This window comes from Pan paniscus, chromosome 15, assembly GCF_029289425.2.
Source record: "Pan paniscus chromosome 15, NHGRI_mPanPan1-v2.0_pri, whole genome shotgun sequence".
Classification (NCBI taxonomy): Eukaryota; Metazoa; Chordata; class Mammalia; order Primates; family Hominidae; genus Pan; species Pan paniscus.
In genome coordinates this window covers 95,383,159-95,401,716 of record NC_073264.2, presented here as the reverse complement: position 1 = coordinate 95,401,716, position 18,558 = coordinate 95,383,159, and the positions used below count along the sequence as shown (strand labels likewise).

Below are 18,558 nucleotides of genomic sequence, written 5' to 3'. Positions count from 1 at the left end.
ACTTCTACTGAAGGCCTACAGTGATGTCGGGGTAGTTATAACTCCTAAGAAAGCAAACCAACTTTACTTTTCCCCATCAAAGACTTTAACCAGCATGAGAGGAGTTGGGAGAGTCCAGAATAATACAGTTCCCCTTGTAGACAGTAGTTTTTTTGTCTCCTCCTTATAAACTCGGAGCCCACAATGGTGAATTTACCAGTTTCTATTTCACCTTATTCTTTCTAAAACACACTGGGCTTGAATAAAGTTTTATTTGAAAAAAAAAATGGTCCCTGGATAAAGAAAGTGTTTTAAAATTCTTTGCTCTAACAGGGTTGTTTTTGACTTGTCGAAAATATTTCCAAAGTGTTATTATTCTGAAAAATGAGAACAAAGAATACAAAAGCAATTATCAGACTCTAGCATTAACACTGTTAGAAAAATTTAAATCCACCAGTGGATTTTCATTACTTAAAAAAAAAAAAACTTACACTAGCCCCTCATTTTATGGAGAGGCACATCATTCTTACCCTACCTACATGGTATGATTATGGTAGAATATGGAAACTAGCCACCCAGCAAATAAAGATCAATGATTATCAAACTCACTTCCACCAGTGAAACATATTTGTATACATATGTACATTTCCATATGTTTAATTATATGGTGCTATGTTATGTCTACTATAAAACATAAATAAAATTAAATACTAAACTGATGAGAAAAAAATAGAAAGTCTAAAATTGCATAAATACTGCATTCTCAGACTCCAAACTTGTACAACCCTCTCTGGAGACCACTGATCTAACAAGTACATGTGGACATGGTAACCAAGCCTAAGTGACCATTTAATGCATCTTGGAGGTGAATATTCTGCTCAGCTGGCCAGTGCTTTCTGCACTATCCCCGCTCCTCCGAAAGCAGAGTTCTACAGGTGTGTTTTACAAAGATGATATAATTGTGCAGCACTGAAATTAATTTAAAGAGAAGATGTCCAGGATTTTGTATAATGCATATATATTTTCATACCAGAAAAAGCGTTCTTTTAAAAAAGCAAAACTATCACCCAATAGCCAAAAAAAAATCTAAGCAACATTAATAATGATGCTATGGATGGATATCCTGCACACTTGCAGATCATCAAAGTGCTCTGACATAGGAACACAGTGCAAGGAAGGGGGTGAAATATTCTCACTGAGAATAAGAACTTGTACCACTTATCTAGAGGCTTTTATGTGTCAGTTTTGAAGTTGAAAGTTATAGCTTATCCGTATTTATTGCAACCACGGCATACGTGCACTTCTTGCTGTCATTCAAGAAACATGCCCCAAATTTCAACTTCAAGGGTTAAAAAGTTAAATTCATCATAAAAGTTTCAATTTATTTTTGCTCTTACTTTATAGTCATAATAGCAGAATCTAAAAGCCGTGCTCACGAAACACCATCCCTTTGTAGTAAAAATAATTAATGTGTCTCAATTTTCTATTGGTTCTCAAGTGCTTAAGTTTAGGTGCAAAGTTAACTGTAAATATTATAAAGCATATAAAAACTGATTTTACTTTAAAATCTGCATCACCCATATCTACCACAATGTCTGGTTTAAACACTTGGTATAGATATGCTGAATGAATGGGTTAATAAAAGAATACACAAATATAATGTATTTATGGAAATGATTCAGTAAACATACTAAAAAAGAAGAAAATTAAGGAAATTTTTAAACAAGATTTAAGACTAGAACATGAAAGAGATATCCAGTCTATATCTTATAATCTATAAGCACAAAATCACCTAGTATACATAGGTAGAATTAACAACAAACGTAAAGTGATATCAAGTCTCCAGACTTACTTCATAAAAGCAAATAGCAATAGTGTATCTGACTGGTACTTCAGGGTCATGGCAAAGGCAGAAGAATGTAGAATAGAGTTCCATGTGGAAGTTTTTAGGATCAACAAAAACAATCATGGCCTGGTGGAGGTGGAAGGGAGGAGATGAGTGGGAAGGAAAGAAAAACATGCATCAATACCTAATATTATAATCGTTTCACTTAAATTGAAATCATGTTCTCTGAATTGTAATTTAACTAAAAATCATATTTGGAAGATCCAAATATGTGTCTATTATTCTGATTTATACATAGAGATATAAATTTCACAAATATTTACTCTGCACATACTATGTATGCTAGACATAATGCTAAGCAGCAAGTGTCAAAAATGGCAATATTTTGAATGCCATCTATGTACATATTTTAAAGTTATAATAAAAATTCTCAGTAAATATAAATAAATATTTATTACCGGAAAGTTATAAGCACAGTTCTTCCGTACTGAAATATATTTCTTCTCCTGCTCTAGGATTTGGGGTGGAATCTGGTTTTCATTGTGTCCATTTTCTTGTTGCAAACCCAATGTACAAAGTTTCTTATAAAATTCCAAAAATCTCAAGTGCTGATCTGGAGTGAAAATTCCTAAAACAAATGTAAAAAACTATGCTCAACATTTCAATTGAAAACAAAATTTAAAAAGGGAAAATCAAAGTACAATAAAAATATAATTGGAGCCAAATACTTAAATAAATGGTTACAGATACTTTATAAATAAAAGGAACATGAAAAGAGTATCTGTTAGGAATCTAACAGATCACATTATTTTACCTCATGTTAATACCAGTAATATTTTAATTTCAAAAGTATAACTTACATAACGCAGGAACTATAGCTGCATTAATTGCTGCAGCATGTATCATATTGTAGGCCACTAAAAAGTCACTAATAGTAACATTGTGGCTATTTATACATCTGCTATTATAGTAAATGTTCTAAAATTGCTGACAGAAAAGACACATGCATGTGTGTATGTGTCTCTGCAGGGAAGGAGCTTAAAAATTGAATCTGAAAGACAGCAAATAAATTCAAAATATTTTTAATCCATGGAATGGTTCCACTTCATTAACTATCTCAAGGAGCTAGAAACTCATAATATATTGTTATGAGTTCATTATTAAACAGTCTATCTCACATCGATACAGAAAGCTAAGAACTATGTGTTCAAAATGCCAAGAGTTATGGCATTATTCCACATCCCAAGCTGAACTTCTCTAATGATATAATAAATTATTCAATAAATGGTTAATAAGTGTATACTTACTACATACAAATAGTTAATAAGCCTGAGCTTCTATTATCACATACCAAATAATACATAAGTATAAAATATTCAGAGATTTAAAGAGCTATGCTTACTTTATTCTGTCACTGTTCTTTCAAATAGGTTCTATTGGTGAAAAAGTCATTCCTAAATGTGCTCCAAATGATGCTATCAAAATTCTAAGATCTCATAAGATTTTTATATACTTAAGAGTTAGGCTTTACAATTAACTGAAGAGCCAAAGTTTAATGACAGAGGTAGAAAAAAAAGGGAAAAATTATCTACAGTCCCAAAATTCTTAGGATATATCATACCATATAGTCCATGACATAGTTTTCCTAAATGGAAAGATAAAGAAATAAGAATTGATTCATCTGCTTTGAAAGATTTTTCACAAAATGATTTCACTAAGGGAAGTATAGTTTGACTTCTGTCATCTGGAAAACAAAACAAAATAATACATACTTTAAATTCAGTCGTCCACATTGCACATGTGGAAACTAATACACACACAAATTCCAGAAAGAAAAATTACTATGTTAGCCTCATAGTAATAGAAAATACCTGAAAGCAACAATGATGGAGGTGGGTGGTGAAAAAGGGGTAAGAGGAGGCTTGAAATGATCAAAAACTTTAATGTCAGGTTAAGGGGTTTGGACTTCATACTGCAGGCCATTGGGAACAGAATATAAAGAGTGATTATGAATTAAAAAGCTAAGATGATTGAGGATTTGAGTCTGAATAACTAAAAGAATTCTAACACCATTAACATAAATAGATAAATAGTAAGCAAAGGAAACTTTTCTTATTCTCTTTTACACCCATCTCGTACCATGCTACAGCTTAAGCCCATTTTATCATTTCATTTTTTACTAAAATTACATTAGCTTATAATATGTTCTATGTGTTGAATTTCATCACTTTTACTTCTTAGATGGCTCTTCTTTAAAAAATGAATCAATTATTTGAGTACATCTGCTTAGGTCACAAGTATCTGACATACTGGTGATTTTTAAGTCTCAATTCTAAATGCTCTCCAAATTTCTCACAGTTTTCTTAAATTTCAGAAATGAATCACTTCTTTATTATCTAGAAATACTAAATAAAATGCTATAACAGGCTTATGAGTATTATTATTACTATTATCATTACATTTCGGTGCCATAGCTACTATTTTTGTTAAATGACATTCATTCAACACACTGTATTTCTTACAGAACAAGCCTTGTAACTAAGTAGAAGTAGAAATATGAATAATAAATGGTCTCTGATTTTGAGAAATGTAAATCAGCAAAAAAGCCAAACACAAAAAATACAAGACAATGTGATCACTGTCTTAATAGCTGGTATAAGGCAGGGATCTATAAACTTTTTTTGTAAATATTCTAGGCTTTGCAGGCTCTGTCTCAACTACTCAGCTCTGTTCTTGCATCACAAAAACAGCCACAGACAATATGTGAACAAATAAGTGTGGCTCTGTCCCAATAAACTTAATTCACAAAAACAGGCGGCGGGCCAGATTTGGTCTAAGGGCCATAGTTTGCCAACCCCTGGTGTAAAGGATTTAGAAAGATGTCAGGGAGGAAACTGTATTTAAATTGGGAACTAAAGAAGCAGAAGGATCATTCTCAGCAAACTATTGCAAGGACAAAAAACCAAACACCGCATGTTCTCACTCATAGGTGGGAATTGAACAATGAGAACACTTGGACACAGGGTGGGGAACATCGCACACCGGGGCCTGTCGTGGGGTGGGGGGAGGGGGGAGGGATAGCATTAGGAGATATACCTAATGTAAATGACGAGTTAATGGGTGCAGCACACCAACATGGCACATGTATACATATGTAACAAACCTGCACGTCGTGCCCATGTACCCTAGAACTTAAACTATAATAATAATAAAAAAAAAGAAGCAGAAGGAGTTGGCTAGGACAAAAATAGAGGGAAGGAAACAATAGAGAAAGAAAAAGTATGAGAGAAGACTAGAGGTGTGAAAGAATCTGGTATGCTAAGGAAGTGGGACTGGAGCATCAGACACAAGAGGAGTGGGAAAGAATGGTAGGAAATAAAGCCACAAACACAGGTTAGGCCCAGCTCTGTGATAAATGGGCGTGGGCAGTAAAAGCGAAAAGATCAAAGATGATGGCAAGGTTCTAGTTTGGAGCCTGGGGATGCCCCATTATTAGAGGAAAAAAGATTTATTCATTCACTTATCATGTACTGCAGTTTTACTCCTCTGGTTTGTCATATTGTCTAAATGACTGTTCTGGAATTTCCAAACACAATTATTGTCCATATTGCAATAATCTTTAAGAGGCTTCCTAGAGTTCAGATAAAATGTTGGTAATCCAAGTAAATGTAATACTATAATTATACGATTGAATTCTGTACCTAAGTACTTGACATTTACTTCTCCAAATTTCTCTTTATCAAAATAGTTAATGTTTACTGATAACTAATATCCAGCATTAGTCAAGAGTCTAGCCATACATTCAGTAGAGCAGTTAACTGTCTTTGTGACATGATTTACATAACACTAAGGAATATCTCTTTACCCTCTCCCACTCAAATACCCCATCCCAAATTTCTCCCCCAATGGCCATGAGATCTCTAGCATTAAAATATTATTAAGGAGAGGAAACTCATGTAGACAATGTCTCAGGATCTGTCTTAATGTCAGTTAGGTGAAAAAGTTAAAGTCAAATTCTTAGCCCTATATACACACAAGTCAGTTAAGTTTTGATGAGAGAAAAGAGAGATGGAATATGTAGCAACACTGTATGCCATAGGGTACTGGTTTTAATATGATTTGTCTCCATCAAAACGCCTGTCAAGGCTTGGCCCCAGTGCAGCAATACTGGAAGGTGAAATCTTTAAGAGGTGGGGCTGCATGGGTCCACCCACTGGCTCCACCCTCGTGGGTTGACTGGTGAAGTTCCTGTGGTATTGAGATCTCCTTCACAAGTGACTGGGTTAGCTCTCGTGGGACTGGGTTAGTTCTCTGGAGAGCAGGTTGTTACAAAGTCAGCTTCTTTTGTTCCCTCTCCCTTTTGTAGGCCTGCTTCACCTTCCACTTCTCTGCCAGATTACGAGGTGGCATGAGGCCCTCATCAGAAACAGGTCAGATGGGGCTGCCTGATCTTGAACTTCCCAGCCTCTAGAAATGTGGGCCAAAATAAATTCCTTTATAAATTACCTGGTCTCAGGTATTCTGTTACAGCAACACAAAATGGACTACGACACCATGAGGGTAAAAGTGAAAGCCAAGAAGACACCAAAACAGAATGAATCATAAAAACAGGGAGAGGAAGGGAGGCTTAACATAGGAAATTCTAAATCTACTTTTATTCCTTATTAGTAACATAAAACATGTAGAAAAACACTGTTTTCAGAAGCAAAGATGTAGCCACATGATTTACCTGTATCAAATATATCAAGCAGATTAACCAAAGTTTCAAAAGCTGCAAGTCGTACACTGCTGCCTTCATCCCTAGAAAGTTCTATTAATTCAGGGAGCACCACACTTTTTGTAAGTTCTGTCCTGCACAATAAGCAATAGAAGAAAATAAATCAAATCAATAAATGTGTTGCAGGAACTTACTAAAAACCAGTGACTGGGCTAGTTGCTGCAGAAAATATGAAAAATCATAAAGATACTGTTCCTGCTCTCCAGAAGCTTTCAGTCTTATTGGGAAAGCACACCATACATATAAGAAACATTAATAGTAATTTCATAATGATTTCAATCAATCCCACTTCCTCCAGCATAATATTGTTACCTACAGAAATCTTAATAACTAAGAGTTTATATTAAACTTTATAAATTATAATATAGTTTTCCATTTTAAGCAACTTCAGCAAAAATCTGGACTAATTAGAAAAACTTATCAGTAGTAACTGCAGAAACCTAAATAATATATTTCTATCTAGATTTCAGGGTATAAATTATTTTCCATTCACCTAATACATGAAATTATGGTAACTAATTTCTATATAGAAGATGATATATGACTCTAGGTGTCCTACCTAGCAGAATGAAACATAATATAAATACTTTTAGGGAGTATACAATATTTATAATACAATCACAAATAGTTTGTATTCAACAATTTGTTTCTGCTTATTCCTCATGATAAGGTGTCACTGTAATGACAAACACTCTGATCAAGGAGAGCCTTGTGATGTGGTTAGCTTTCTTGGGTACAAGATGGAAAATAGCATCAATTATAATTGACATAAGATGTTGATAGAGTCCAAGAAAGTTATTAAGAGTTGTAGAAAACTTTTAAAAATTTCAGGGCAAATCTCAAAGACTCTAAGACAATGCTGTCAAGTAGAACTTTCTCCAATGATGGAAATGTTTATCATTTGTACTCTTCAGTAGGGTACTATTGAGCATTTTTAAAAATAAGTTTATTATGAATGAGGAACTAAAGCTCTAATTTTCTTTAATTTTCCTTATTTTAAACTAAAATAGCCACATGTGACTAGGGGCTACCATATTAGGCAGCATACCACAATGACAAGGACTTAAGCAATTGAAGAGCCACAAAAAAACATGTTTTTCTAAGAGATTGATCTAGATCATACAGATAGAGATGTTAACATTACCAGTACTTCACAAACATTCAGCAAATACAGGATATAGACAGAGGAGGTAGAAGAGTAAAATGTGACAGAACAAATCCAAAGTTCATAAAAATTTATTTCATATAAATTTTGCTCAGAATATATTTGTATACCTACTGAAATCCTTGAATTTATTAACAATGAAAGAAAATAAGAAAAATAATTTCATCTCTATAGTAAAAGTTATTTCCATTCAATCTTTAAACAGAGTTCTCTTTTTTTCAAAAACATGTGACAGTGATGCAAATTCAACTTAATTATCTCTGGGCATTAAAAATGAAAATAATCATAACAGATAACTCTTTCATTAATTGTGTTAAACTTCCAACACAACACTTAAATACTATTTAGCAACAGTGGACACAGGACAGAGTACACTACCATACCCTGTGTGACATTCCACCATACCCTGTGTGACATTCTACCATACCCTGTGTGACATTCAAAAGCCTTTTCAGAGCCTTAAATATTGGCCCAGATTTTAAAAAAATTAACAAAGGTACAAATGACCACAATCTGATTGTCCTAGCTTGTGCAACAAAGAACCAGATGAAATCAGTGCAACTTCTGCTAAAAATGAGAGGTTCCAATGATTTTTGTACCAATTTTGAATCTTGTTTTTAAAAGAAAAGATTTCCCAAGATGGTTTTTAGGTAAGACTCCCTTTAATATCACACTTCTAAGATTGAAATGAGATCAGTTCTTACGGGTGAAGAGATTGGCTGCTATGCCTCTCCTGGAGCTTCAGGCACCCATAGAACAAGGGGAGCAACAGCTGGGCGCGGTGGCTCACACCCGTAATCCCAGCACTTTGGGAGGCCGAGGCAGGCGGATCACGAGGTCAGGAGATCGAGACCATCCTGGCTAACACGGTGAAACCCCGTCTCTACTAAAAATACAAAAAATTAGCCGGGCGTGGTGGTGGGCACCTGTAGTCCCAGCTACTTGGGAGGCTGAGGCAGGAGAATGGCATGAACCTGGGAGGCGGAGCTTGCAGTGAGCCGAGATCGCGCCACTGCACTCCAGCCTGGGTGACAGAGTGAGACTCCCTCTCCAAAAAAAAAAAAAAAAAAAAAAAAAAGAACAAGGAGAGCAACAAAACAAACATTGGAAGCCTGAAGTTGCACAGGAGCTATAGAAAGCCTTCCATTAGAGTGTAGTCGGCCCTCAACATCTGCAGGTTCCACATCTGTGGATTTAACCAACCATGAATAGAAAATATTCAGAAAAAAATTTCTTCTTTACTGAACATGTACAGACTTTTTTCTTGTCATTATTTCCTGAACAATACAGCATAACTATTTACATAGCATTTATATTGTATTAGGTACTATTAGCATCTAGAGATGATTTTAAACATGTGGAAGGATATAAGCAAGTCATATGGAAATATTACACTCTTTTATATCAGAGACTTGAGCATCCTCAGATTTTGGTATCCAAAAGAGGTCCTGGAACCAAGTTCCCAAGGATATGGAGGGACAACTGCAATCCCATCTGAAATGACCCAATAATATAGTCAAAGAATAGCCAGTCAAACATATTCCAAGTATGGTTTATATTGGGCTATCTTTTCTTTCCTGAATCTAGGTGTCTGGAATGATAACTAAGCAACTAAGGTGAGAAAAAAAGAAATTAACATTAATCAAATGCCTACCACCATGCTAAGCACATTCCTCTTTATCTCTTTTAATCCAGACATAGAGGAGGTACTTGTTATGATCATTTTTAAAGATCAGATACAGCCTTTCAATGGCATGTTTTCATGGAAATGGCATAAGGAATTCAAAGTATACCTACCCAATGCCCTGGGCTATATTTTCTAATTGCCGACACATACAAGATCGAACTTCATATTCTACATCTTGACAGAGTGATTTTACCAGAGGAAGTATTTCTCGCTTAATGCTGAAGGTGGGGAGAAAAGAAACATGCAAATGAATGAGTGTTTCAGAATAATATTCCCAAACAATTATCATTAAAATCTTAACTCACCTTAATAATAACAAATGTATTTTAATAGAAAAAAAATAATAGTTTACAAGGTATTTTACATGTTATTAAATTTGGATGTTATTAGCTACTTGTAAATTATGTATATCACACAGTCTTTTTAAAATAATGGTTAATTTTGGATTGGCAGTTGAAATGTCTATAGCTAAGATAAAAGGCTGTAGCAGTAGAATATCTGAGTCTAGCAACCATCAACCAAAATATTCTTCAGCTTTACTCTTGTATCATGATTACAAAACATTCCATTCTTTTCATTTGGTATTTAATAAGCAGGCAAGAAGTAGCACATGAATTATAAACATGCTCCATAAAACCTCACAATAAGTTAAATTATTCAAAATAACAAATTCATGACAACAGTGTAAAAAAGCAGCAATTCTATCTTTATGCCGCTGCCAATTTTGAAAGTCAATAAGATAACGCTATTTTATCCTCAAAACTATATTTGGTATGAGATAGGGAAGATTAAGATAGGAAGTAGGAAAAAAGTTAACCTTACCAATTCTGAAAAGTTATGAGATTGAAAAGAAAGGCATCTGAATAAGTAAATTCGTCATGAGAATTCCATAAAGTTAAAATAGTTAAGATAACTAAATTTGTATGCAGTATGAAATAATACAAATATATTGTTACACAGTCATTATACATTTTAAATCAATGTAATAAAGTAGACCGAAAATTACATACAAATACTCACGTGTGGGCATCAAATTTGTTGGTCAATTTTCCTAAAATTTTACAACTAACTAAACGAGACTGGACTGTTTGGGAAAGTTGTGCCTTGGAAACAAGTGGATTCAAAATCTAAAGAGAAAATTTAGAGAAAAAAATTCACAAAATTTTATACATTCATGCCACTCATATCAGCTATTTCCTTCAGAGTATTTTAAAGTTCTAAATGTTTTTAAAGAACCTGAATTACGATTTGAGGTTCATGACTCAATAACTTGGATTATCTTATTTGTCTTCTGAGTTATTAAGGTAAAGATAATTACAAATTATGCAATTAAAACAATTAGGAAAAAACTGAAGTAAAGTTTATGGTGATTTTACAATGCTCTGTATGCACAGATAAAAGTAGAATTTTGAAATACATATTTTAAAAAGAAAAAAGCAAATAATGACTAAATACCTTGAAATGTATTTTTATTCCATATAGATTAATTTTTATATGTATCCTAATGGGATGAAAAACATTATAGCTTCAAATAAATCCTATTAAATAATTCTGTCATTTGAGTACAATAAGCCAAGTCTGATATTGCATTATGTATATACTGGACACTCAAATACTACAACAGCCTGACAGACCATAAAACACTATGAAGATCAGACTCTGATTCTAGTCCCAGTTCTTTAGTTTGTCCAAATAATCTCGCTATTTCTCTCTTTTTTTTTTTTTTTTTTTTTTTGAGACGGAGTCTCGCTCTGTCGCCCAGGCTGGAGTGCAGTGGCGCGATCTCGGCTCACTGCAAGCTCCACCTCCCAGGTTCACACCATTCTCTTGCCTCAGCCTCCCGAGTAGCTGGGACTACAGACGCCTGCCACCACGCCCAGCTAATTTTTTGTATTTTTAGTAGAGACGGGGTTTCACCGTGTTAGCCAGGACGGTCTCAATCTCCTGACCTCATGATCCGCCCGCCTCAGCCTCCCACAGGGCTGGGATTACAGGCGTGAGCCACCGCGCCCAGCCCATAATCTCGCTATTTCTAATCTCCAGTTTCTCATCTATTTAAAATGGAAACAAGAATATGTCCTACTAAGATCTCTTTAATTTCTAAAATTCTATGACTCTATAGTCAACTGGCTTGTTTCCTCTCAAAGTAGCTGGAATTACTGAATATGCATTGATAATTTAGAAGTGAAAAGTTTAGAATAAATTACATATCTAAAATCTTTGAAACCACATGTTAAATAATATGGTATTCTAGAGTAAAAATTGCATTATACAGCATATTGCTTTTCAAAAAAATATAAAAATAACATGTCTATATTACATTCAGCACTTAAATATGCATAATCATCTAGATGTTTGGCATCAAGTATGCAAACATCCTTATAACTAGAAAATCTTCCCATTTTCAAGCCAGTATTTAAGCATTGTGATAGGACCATAAACTGTATGAAGACAAAGAAAGGACAAAGACACTTAATGAAGTCAGTAGAGGACATTTCATTGGCTGATGACTCTTTTTTTCAATCATGACATATTTGGAAAGAAATGTATATAGGAATAATGTTCAAAGAATACAAAATCTTTTCATTAGTGGATACTTTTCTTTCCATTTTTCTTCTTCTGTCATTGTAATTTATTTAAAGTCTTTAGAGAAGAGTATGCTGTTCAATGTTGAAAATTAATAGGCAAACAACATGTTGGGAATAATATTTGTAAATATAACAAAGAATTGGCAACCATAATAGGTAAATAGCACATATAAATAGTGATTAAAGGATAGGATCAAACAATTGCAAAGGAATAAAGAGAAACTGATATAAATATGAGAAAATATTCAACAGCACAATAATTTAAAAATTCCAATAAAATGTAATTCAATTTTTGGCCCATTAAATGTAACAGAAACACTATTGCTGATAAAAGTCTAGGAAAAGAGCATCTTCACATATTGTTAGTCAAAAGCTTAAGAATATTAATGCCCTCTGATCCATTAATTCCTGTTTGAAAGCTACAATTAAATTATCTGAAAAACAGGAAGAGCTCTACAGAAATGTTCATTAATGTCCTATTCAATAGTAAAATATAAGCCTGAAAACAGGCTTAAATGTTTCACAAGTAAAATATTCTGCAGCTACTATCAAATGAGTTTAAAAAATATAGGAAAGTAATGCTAAGTGAAAAGCAACCATATATAAATTCAGTATGATCACTGATATAGCAAGCCAAGCAGCAACCATATATAGGAAAAAAATCTGAAAGGAAATACATCAGGACCTTAAAAGTGGACAAGTACAGAGCTATGAATTCTTTTTTCTTCCTTCTATATTTTATATTTCTCAAATTTCCTCCAATGTGCACGTGTTACATTCAAAATGAAAAACAACTTTCTTTTTTAAAAACCATTTTTGACAAGAAGCCTTTTAAAAAAAAAACCTTAGAGTGACTTACTTATTAGTATTTGCCCCCATGAAAGTATTACCTCATGCCGTAGGGTTTCTTTTGGCAATACTTCTATAACAGACAGAAGAGTTTCCAGCCATGCATTGCTGACACCTGGTTGACAGAGATAAAACATACTAAATTAAACGTATCACTTCAAATTCAGTTTCAACTCAGCCATTAATAGTTACAATAGCACTTAATGATAAAATGGAAATAATTATTTTCATTACTATTCTAAAAAGTTTCTCTATTATTTTGTCTCAGTCAACATCTAGAAAATTTTTATATTTTTAAAAATAGTATTGGTGAGATATCTTTAAACCAAGGTTTGCTCTTTTATTGTACAATACTATAAACATGACTGCTAGAAAAGGAAAAAAAGTAACAAGAAAGTATAAATCATAAGATGAATTAATGGATCTTCAGCTTTCAAGGATATTAAATTTTGTGGGTTTTATAAGACAGCCATAGCTATTTTAAGTCATTCCACTGCTCAACTCCTAGGCAGCATGGCCTTACTCAGTTATCCTCATCAGGCTAACAGTATTTATATAATATCATGGCCATACACAAAAAAACAATAAACAAGTATATAATTAAGCATGCCGGGCCCCTGACCTGTGTCCCTGTGCTCCAGATGCAGGAGAATGACTTGGAGGAATGAGTGGGTATATGCATGAATTGACACTGATTCGTCCTGCAGAATGGTCAGAAATGACATCGCAGCCGTTAACTGCATTTCCACTCCTGCAACATGCAGGGCTTCCTGTATAATCAGAAAGAGTTTGCTATTTACATAGATGAGAGATCACAAATTATAATTTTTAAAAACCCAAGGTTGTAGAAACTAAATAGTCATATTCCACAAAATTAAGACATATGACCTTTAAGGATATGTACTTATTTCAGAGAACTATATTAATCTGCTCCTGATCATTTAACTCATTACACTACATAAAATTTAAGTGTCTTAGGATTTTATAAGATAAAGTAACTTGCCATCGCTTTATTGAATAAAAATTATAAACAGTACATAAACCTTTAAGCAACAGAGTAGAAACTTTAGAGAGGTTTTAATTTCTGTTTTCCTGTTTGGATTGTGACAGTTTGTCATCCTACCTAGAACAATGTCAAAGCTCAGACAATCACATGTGTTTCCATTATTTGTATTTGTGTTTCAAAAAATAAACATCATACATTCTACTATAAAAAAGAATACACTTAAGAGTATGCAAAATATTTCCCCTTTAAACAACTGAAGAGAACACAAATTACCATGAAGTAAACTGTTTTCAAAAGAAAATTTCTTAAGAATATGCTTTTAAAAATTAATTATATTCATAGCCATCTCCATTCACCATTTAAAGAATTTTAAAATGCATATCCAAAATTAAAGCCTATATTATAGTATGTTTTCAACACACCAAAGGGTCAAAAAAAACTATCTTTCTACGTAAGCCTCAAAGATATTACTGTACTTCTCTATGAGAGAGAGAGATAGAGAAAGTGTGTGTGTTTGTGTGTGTAATGTAAAGGCAACAAGAAGTATTACTTGCTCAATTATGGCAATAATGAAAATTTCCCTTGTATGCCTATTTTATAATATAATAAAGTCAGTAGAACAACCTGGAACTTAGTCATAAAATAAAGTTTCATATCAGTGATCTTAGGAATATTAATCCTTCTGCATTATTTCCTAATCTATAAAATGTGAATTATAGCAACATCTTCATGAAGATTTAAATCATTTAAACAGAACTTTTGTGATTTATCAACTTGTGCAAAATGAACGTTTAAATAATTACTATTGTATATCCACTGTCTTCTGTCTATATTACCTTTGGATATCTAGTTGGAATCTCAGTTGCTGGCACCTTCACTGATCTCTCCCTAAAACCTGCTCCTCTTGTAATCTTCCTCTTCCTGATAAATAGTAAATGTCATCTCTGCCCTTCCAGCTGCTCAGCCCAAAAACTGTGGGGTCATCCTTAACTCCTCTCATTCCCTCACTCCCCACAGTCAAAAGACCAATAAATCCTGAAGGGTCTACCTTCAAAACAAATCCAGAATCTGAACACTAATCACCTCTCCTGTTGCCACCCTAGTCCAAGTCACCATCTTCTCCAGCCTCAATTACTCAAAAAACCTTTAACCAGTCCCTGATTCCATCACTGTTCCTCTACTATCCATTCTCTATACTGTAGCCTGAGGAATTATTTTAAGAAATAAGTCAGATAATGTCACTTTTCTGCTCAAAACTCTCCAATGGGCTTCCATCTCACTCAAAGGAAATGTCAAAGTCCTTTTAATGACTTACAGTATGTGTTCTCAGTTCTACTTTTCCTGGATTTCCATATGGCTGGCTCCCCTACCTCTTTCAAGCCTCTACTCAAATACCACCTTGTCAATGAGGCCTTCCCTGATGACCCTACTTCGAGCTGAAAGTCACCTCCTTATCCCAGTTCTCACTACCCCCCTTTACCAGTTTATTCATTACCATCATCCAATACACAACATGTTTATTTGTTTATGGCCTATCTTTCAAAACTGGACACAAGCTTCATGTATCCCCACCTCCTAGCACACAGCAGGCATTCAGTAAGCAGCTGCCGGGTGACTAAATGTCTCTTACCCTCTCACCTACGCTTTCTGCTCTTGATGCTCTCTCCCTTCACACACATTTTGCACATCTCCCAAAAAGTGGCTTCAAGAGATTTTGAGGTGAGTCCTAAAGATTAGGAATTGGCAGAATTAGATAGAAGGCAAAGCAAAAATGGATCACATAGAAATGTATTCTCAATCCTCTTTCTATCATGTCCATACTGCTGTCTTCTACCCTAACATCTCCATAACCATGATTTGGACCTATATACCCAGTCTTCTTGATTCAGCACAGTGGGACACTGTCAGTCATCACAATAGGGGATAACACAGGGATTTCTACAGCAGAAGAAACAGAATAGTAAAGCACTTTGATAAAGGCCAGCAAGCTAATAACTGGCAACTCTAACAAACAATTGTCTACCAGATGCCAAAACACTCCTACGCACTGAATTCTTCCTCACGGACTCTGCACTTCCATTCATCATTTATTAAGGCATGACTTAAAGCAATGCTAAGCCTTCATGTGGCGGTGTGGGAGATCTGGCAGTGGCATTTCCCATGGCAAATGTCTATGTGCTATGGTTAATTGCCAGAAAACCTACCACATATTAGAGTGGCTGATTTTTGTTTTATTCTAAACTTTTGTATCATATACAAAAACATTATTTTACATGTTTTTTCAACCAAAAGTCAATTACATATCATGAGAGTTCTTGGCTGAGAGAAAGAGGGAAAGAATGTTAAAGTATAAAGCAGAAGCAGCAACTGGTCTCTGAAATCAATCCTCCCATACCCCTTTGTTTTAGTGTTCCCAAAAGAAACATTTCTTCCACACTAACAATTTGGGGTTTGGAAAACACTTTTAAAAGATTTGATGTGGCCAGTATACATCACTTACAGGTTTCAGAAGGCACAGCTTTTATTTAGAAACAGAAAGGACTTTGCAAATAAATATTAAAATCAATTGTGAGGGCCACAATGTACATTCCAGTTCACATGAGTCTGTTAACTTCCAAGAGATGCAATTCTGCCCCCTCTTAAAGTCATTAAAGTCCTGGGTTTTGTACATATGCAAACTTTATACAAAGGAAGAACATGAGAAGCTCTCCAACTTCATATCTTCTTACTGTATTACTTAGTCTTGACTCCCGCAGCAACATTTGCCCCAACTATTTTGCATTTAATTTTCGAAAAATCCTCAAGTCTTATCAGGATTTGGGTTTTTCTCTTGTTGTGCTGACTTCAACATCTGGGACTGTCCACTGTTAAGAAACCAGCACAGACTAAGAGATTTCATCACTGCTAAAAATCAACTGATTTTCTAAACATATTTTTCTGAAACATAATACAATAAGAGTTCAATACTTACCAGTAAGTGTTCTCCTCCACAGAGTCACACCCTCTGGACAAACATATGTGAGATCCATACTCTCTGGATAAATAAGTGTGCATCCTCATGGACCTTGGAAGACACTGAAAAGTAAATTCCTCTATTGCTTAAGTGCATGCCTTAAGCCAGTTACCATTCCTCTTACATTACTATTGTACGGCTGGCATCCCAACTTGAATTCCTCAAAAATGAAATGAGACATTAAGAGTTAATGGTACATTTCCAAGTTTTAAAAACTGTACCCATTCAAGGAAGGAAAGTGCAGTAGACATGTCTGTGTTTAAATTCGCTCTTTAGTTAACATGAGTGGTGCAAGAAAGCATTTTGTAAAACAACATAATACACTCCTTGCAGAGAGGGAAATAGCTGTCTCCAACAAGCCTGTATTATATCCATCAGGAAGATATTTCTCCTTAAAATACACAATATAGAAAAGCATTAAATAAATCATTGGCTTACTCCAAAAGAGCAAGTGTTTAAGTTTCACAAATTCTGAAAAGAATCTTATTGAATAAAACTGAAAAATATATTTATCATGAATAGTGCTAGTAAAAGGTAAAGGAACTCTAAAATTACAAAATATCTGTGTATTTTTAGAGATAGCATTGATTATTTTGAAATTAAATAATAGGGACTTCTATATTAAAATACTGAAGATCAGGGACATATAAAATATCTGGGCTATTAAAGATCATAAATGTGGGAGGTTTTAGTAATTAACATAATAGTATAATAGCCCTCTTCATTATAAAATCATGATATTTATAAAAGACTTTCAAATAGGTTAACTATGAATAATTGAAATATGCCAGGTTCTAAGATACCTTTAATGATTATACCTCATTATTTTCCCTATCCCTGATTGCCACATTCCACCACTAAAATAAAGGGTGTAAAGGACTAGAAGAGATCACTGAAAATCAAAATCTGAGAGGGAAAAATGAAGTGAAGACAATAAACAGAAATAACAAAGGGAGATATGTTTTACCATTCCTAAGTCTGTATTTCAGTGATTAGCAAGATTCATGAGGAGGTACACATAAAAATATCCTTAAGAACTCTTTCCATAAAGGAAATACCAATAGTAAGTATCATATGACTATTGTAAATATACAATAAAATATGCTGCCATGCAAATCATAAGAACATCAAAACAAACAAATCAATTTAAAGACCATGGTTTTGCAATTGAGCCTTCCAGCTGCAGTACTCTGCTAAGTCATTTTTAAACGTAATAAATTAGAATCACAGGAATTTCATAATTTAGGCTTAAAATGTAAATAAGCAGCAATTCAAAACTTTGCAAAGAAAGGATGTGCTTTTCAAAGAAATAATCTTGTTAATGGATGTGAATTATAAAGAACCATTCCTTCTGAATGATTCACTATAGCAATATTTAATTAATTCAATATTTTTTTCCAAAAATTATACACAGTTCTCTTAGAAAAAAAAGCAGCCATGGAAAGTCTAGCAAATATCTATAAGAAAGAGGAAACAGGGCTTTTTTTCTCCCAAGTCAGTCATAATACTTTCACCTTCTATCCTAATCTCTCTCAAAAGTAGCCCAAAGAAAATCTAATTCTGAAGATAATATCATTTTAATTTCATTCAAGTCCCAGCATCATACTACGTATTCTGGGAAACTGGAAAGAAGTCAAAAATAAGGATC

The 18,558-nt window shown here is 34.0% G+C and overlaps 1 protein-coding gene across 4 annotated transcripts in view; it reads right to left on the bottom strand.

The window, feature by feature from the left end:
• The window catches only part of PPP4R4 (protein phosphatase 4 regulatory subunit 4), a 105,541-nt gene that overhangs the window by 35,534 nt on the left and 51,449 nt on the right, over positions 1-18,558 (bottom strand). The window contains exons 2-10 of one of the 4 annotated variants that reach the window (XM_008958243.5): positions 15,528-15,623; positions 13,514-13,661; positions 12,933-13,006; positions 10,475-10,581; positions 9,565-9,672; positions 6,555-6,676; positions 3,447-3,569; positions 2,284-2,453; positions 1,832-1,951 (exon numbers count right to left, since the gene is read on the bottom strand). In XM_008958243.5, the coding sequence (XP_008956491.3) occupies positions 1,832-1,951; positions 2,284-2,453; positions 3,447-3,569; positions 6,555-6,676; positions 9,565-9,672; positions 10,475-10,581; positions 12,933-13,006; positions 13,514-13,634 (945 nt within the window). In that variant the 5' untranslated portion in view covers positions 13,635-13,661; positions 15,528-15,623. Of the gene's footprint in view, positions 1-1,831; positions 1,952-2,283; positions 2,454-3,446; positions 3,570-6,554; positions 6,677-9,564; positions 9,673-10,474; positions 10,582-12,932; positions 13,007-13,513; positions 13,662-15,527; positions 16,762-16,868; positions 16,973-18,558 lie in introns of those variants that run through there. The other 3 variants (XM_003832814.5, XM_024925525.4, XM_008958244.4) reach the window with 3 other exon arrangements.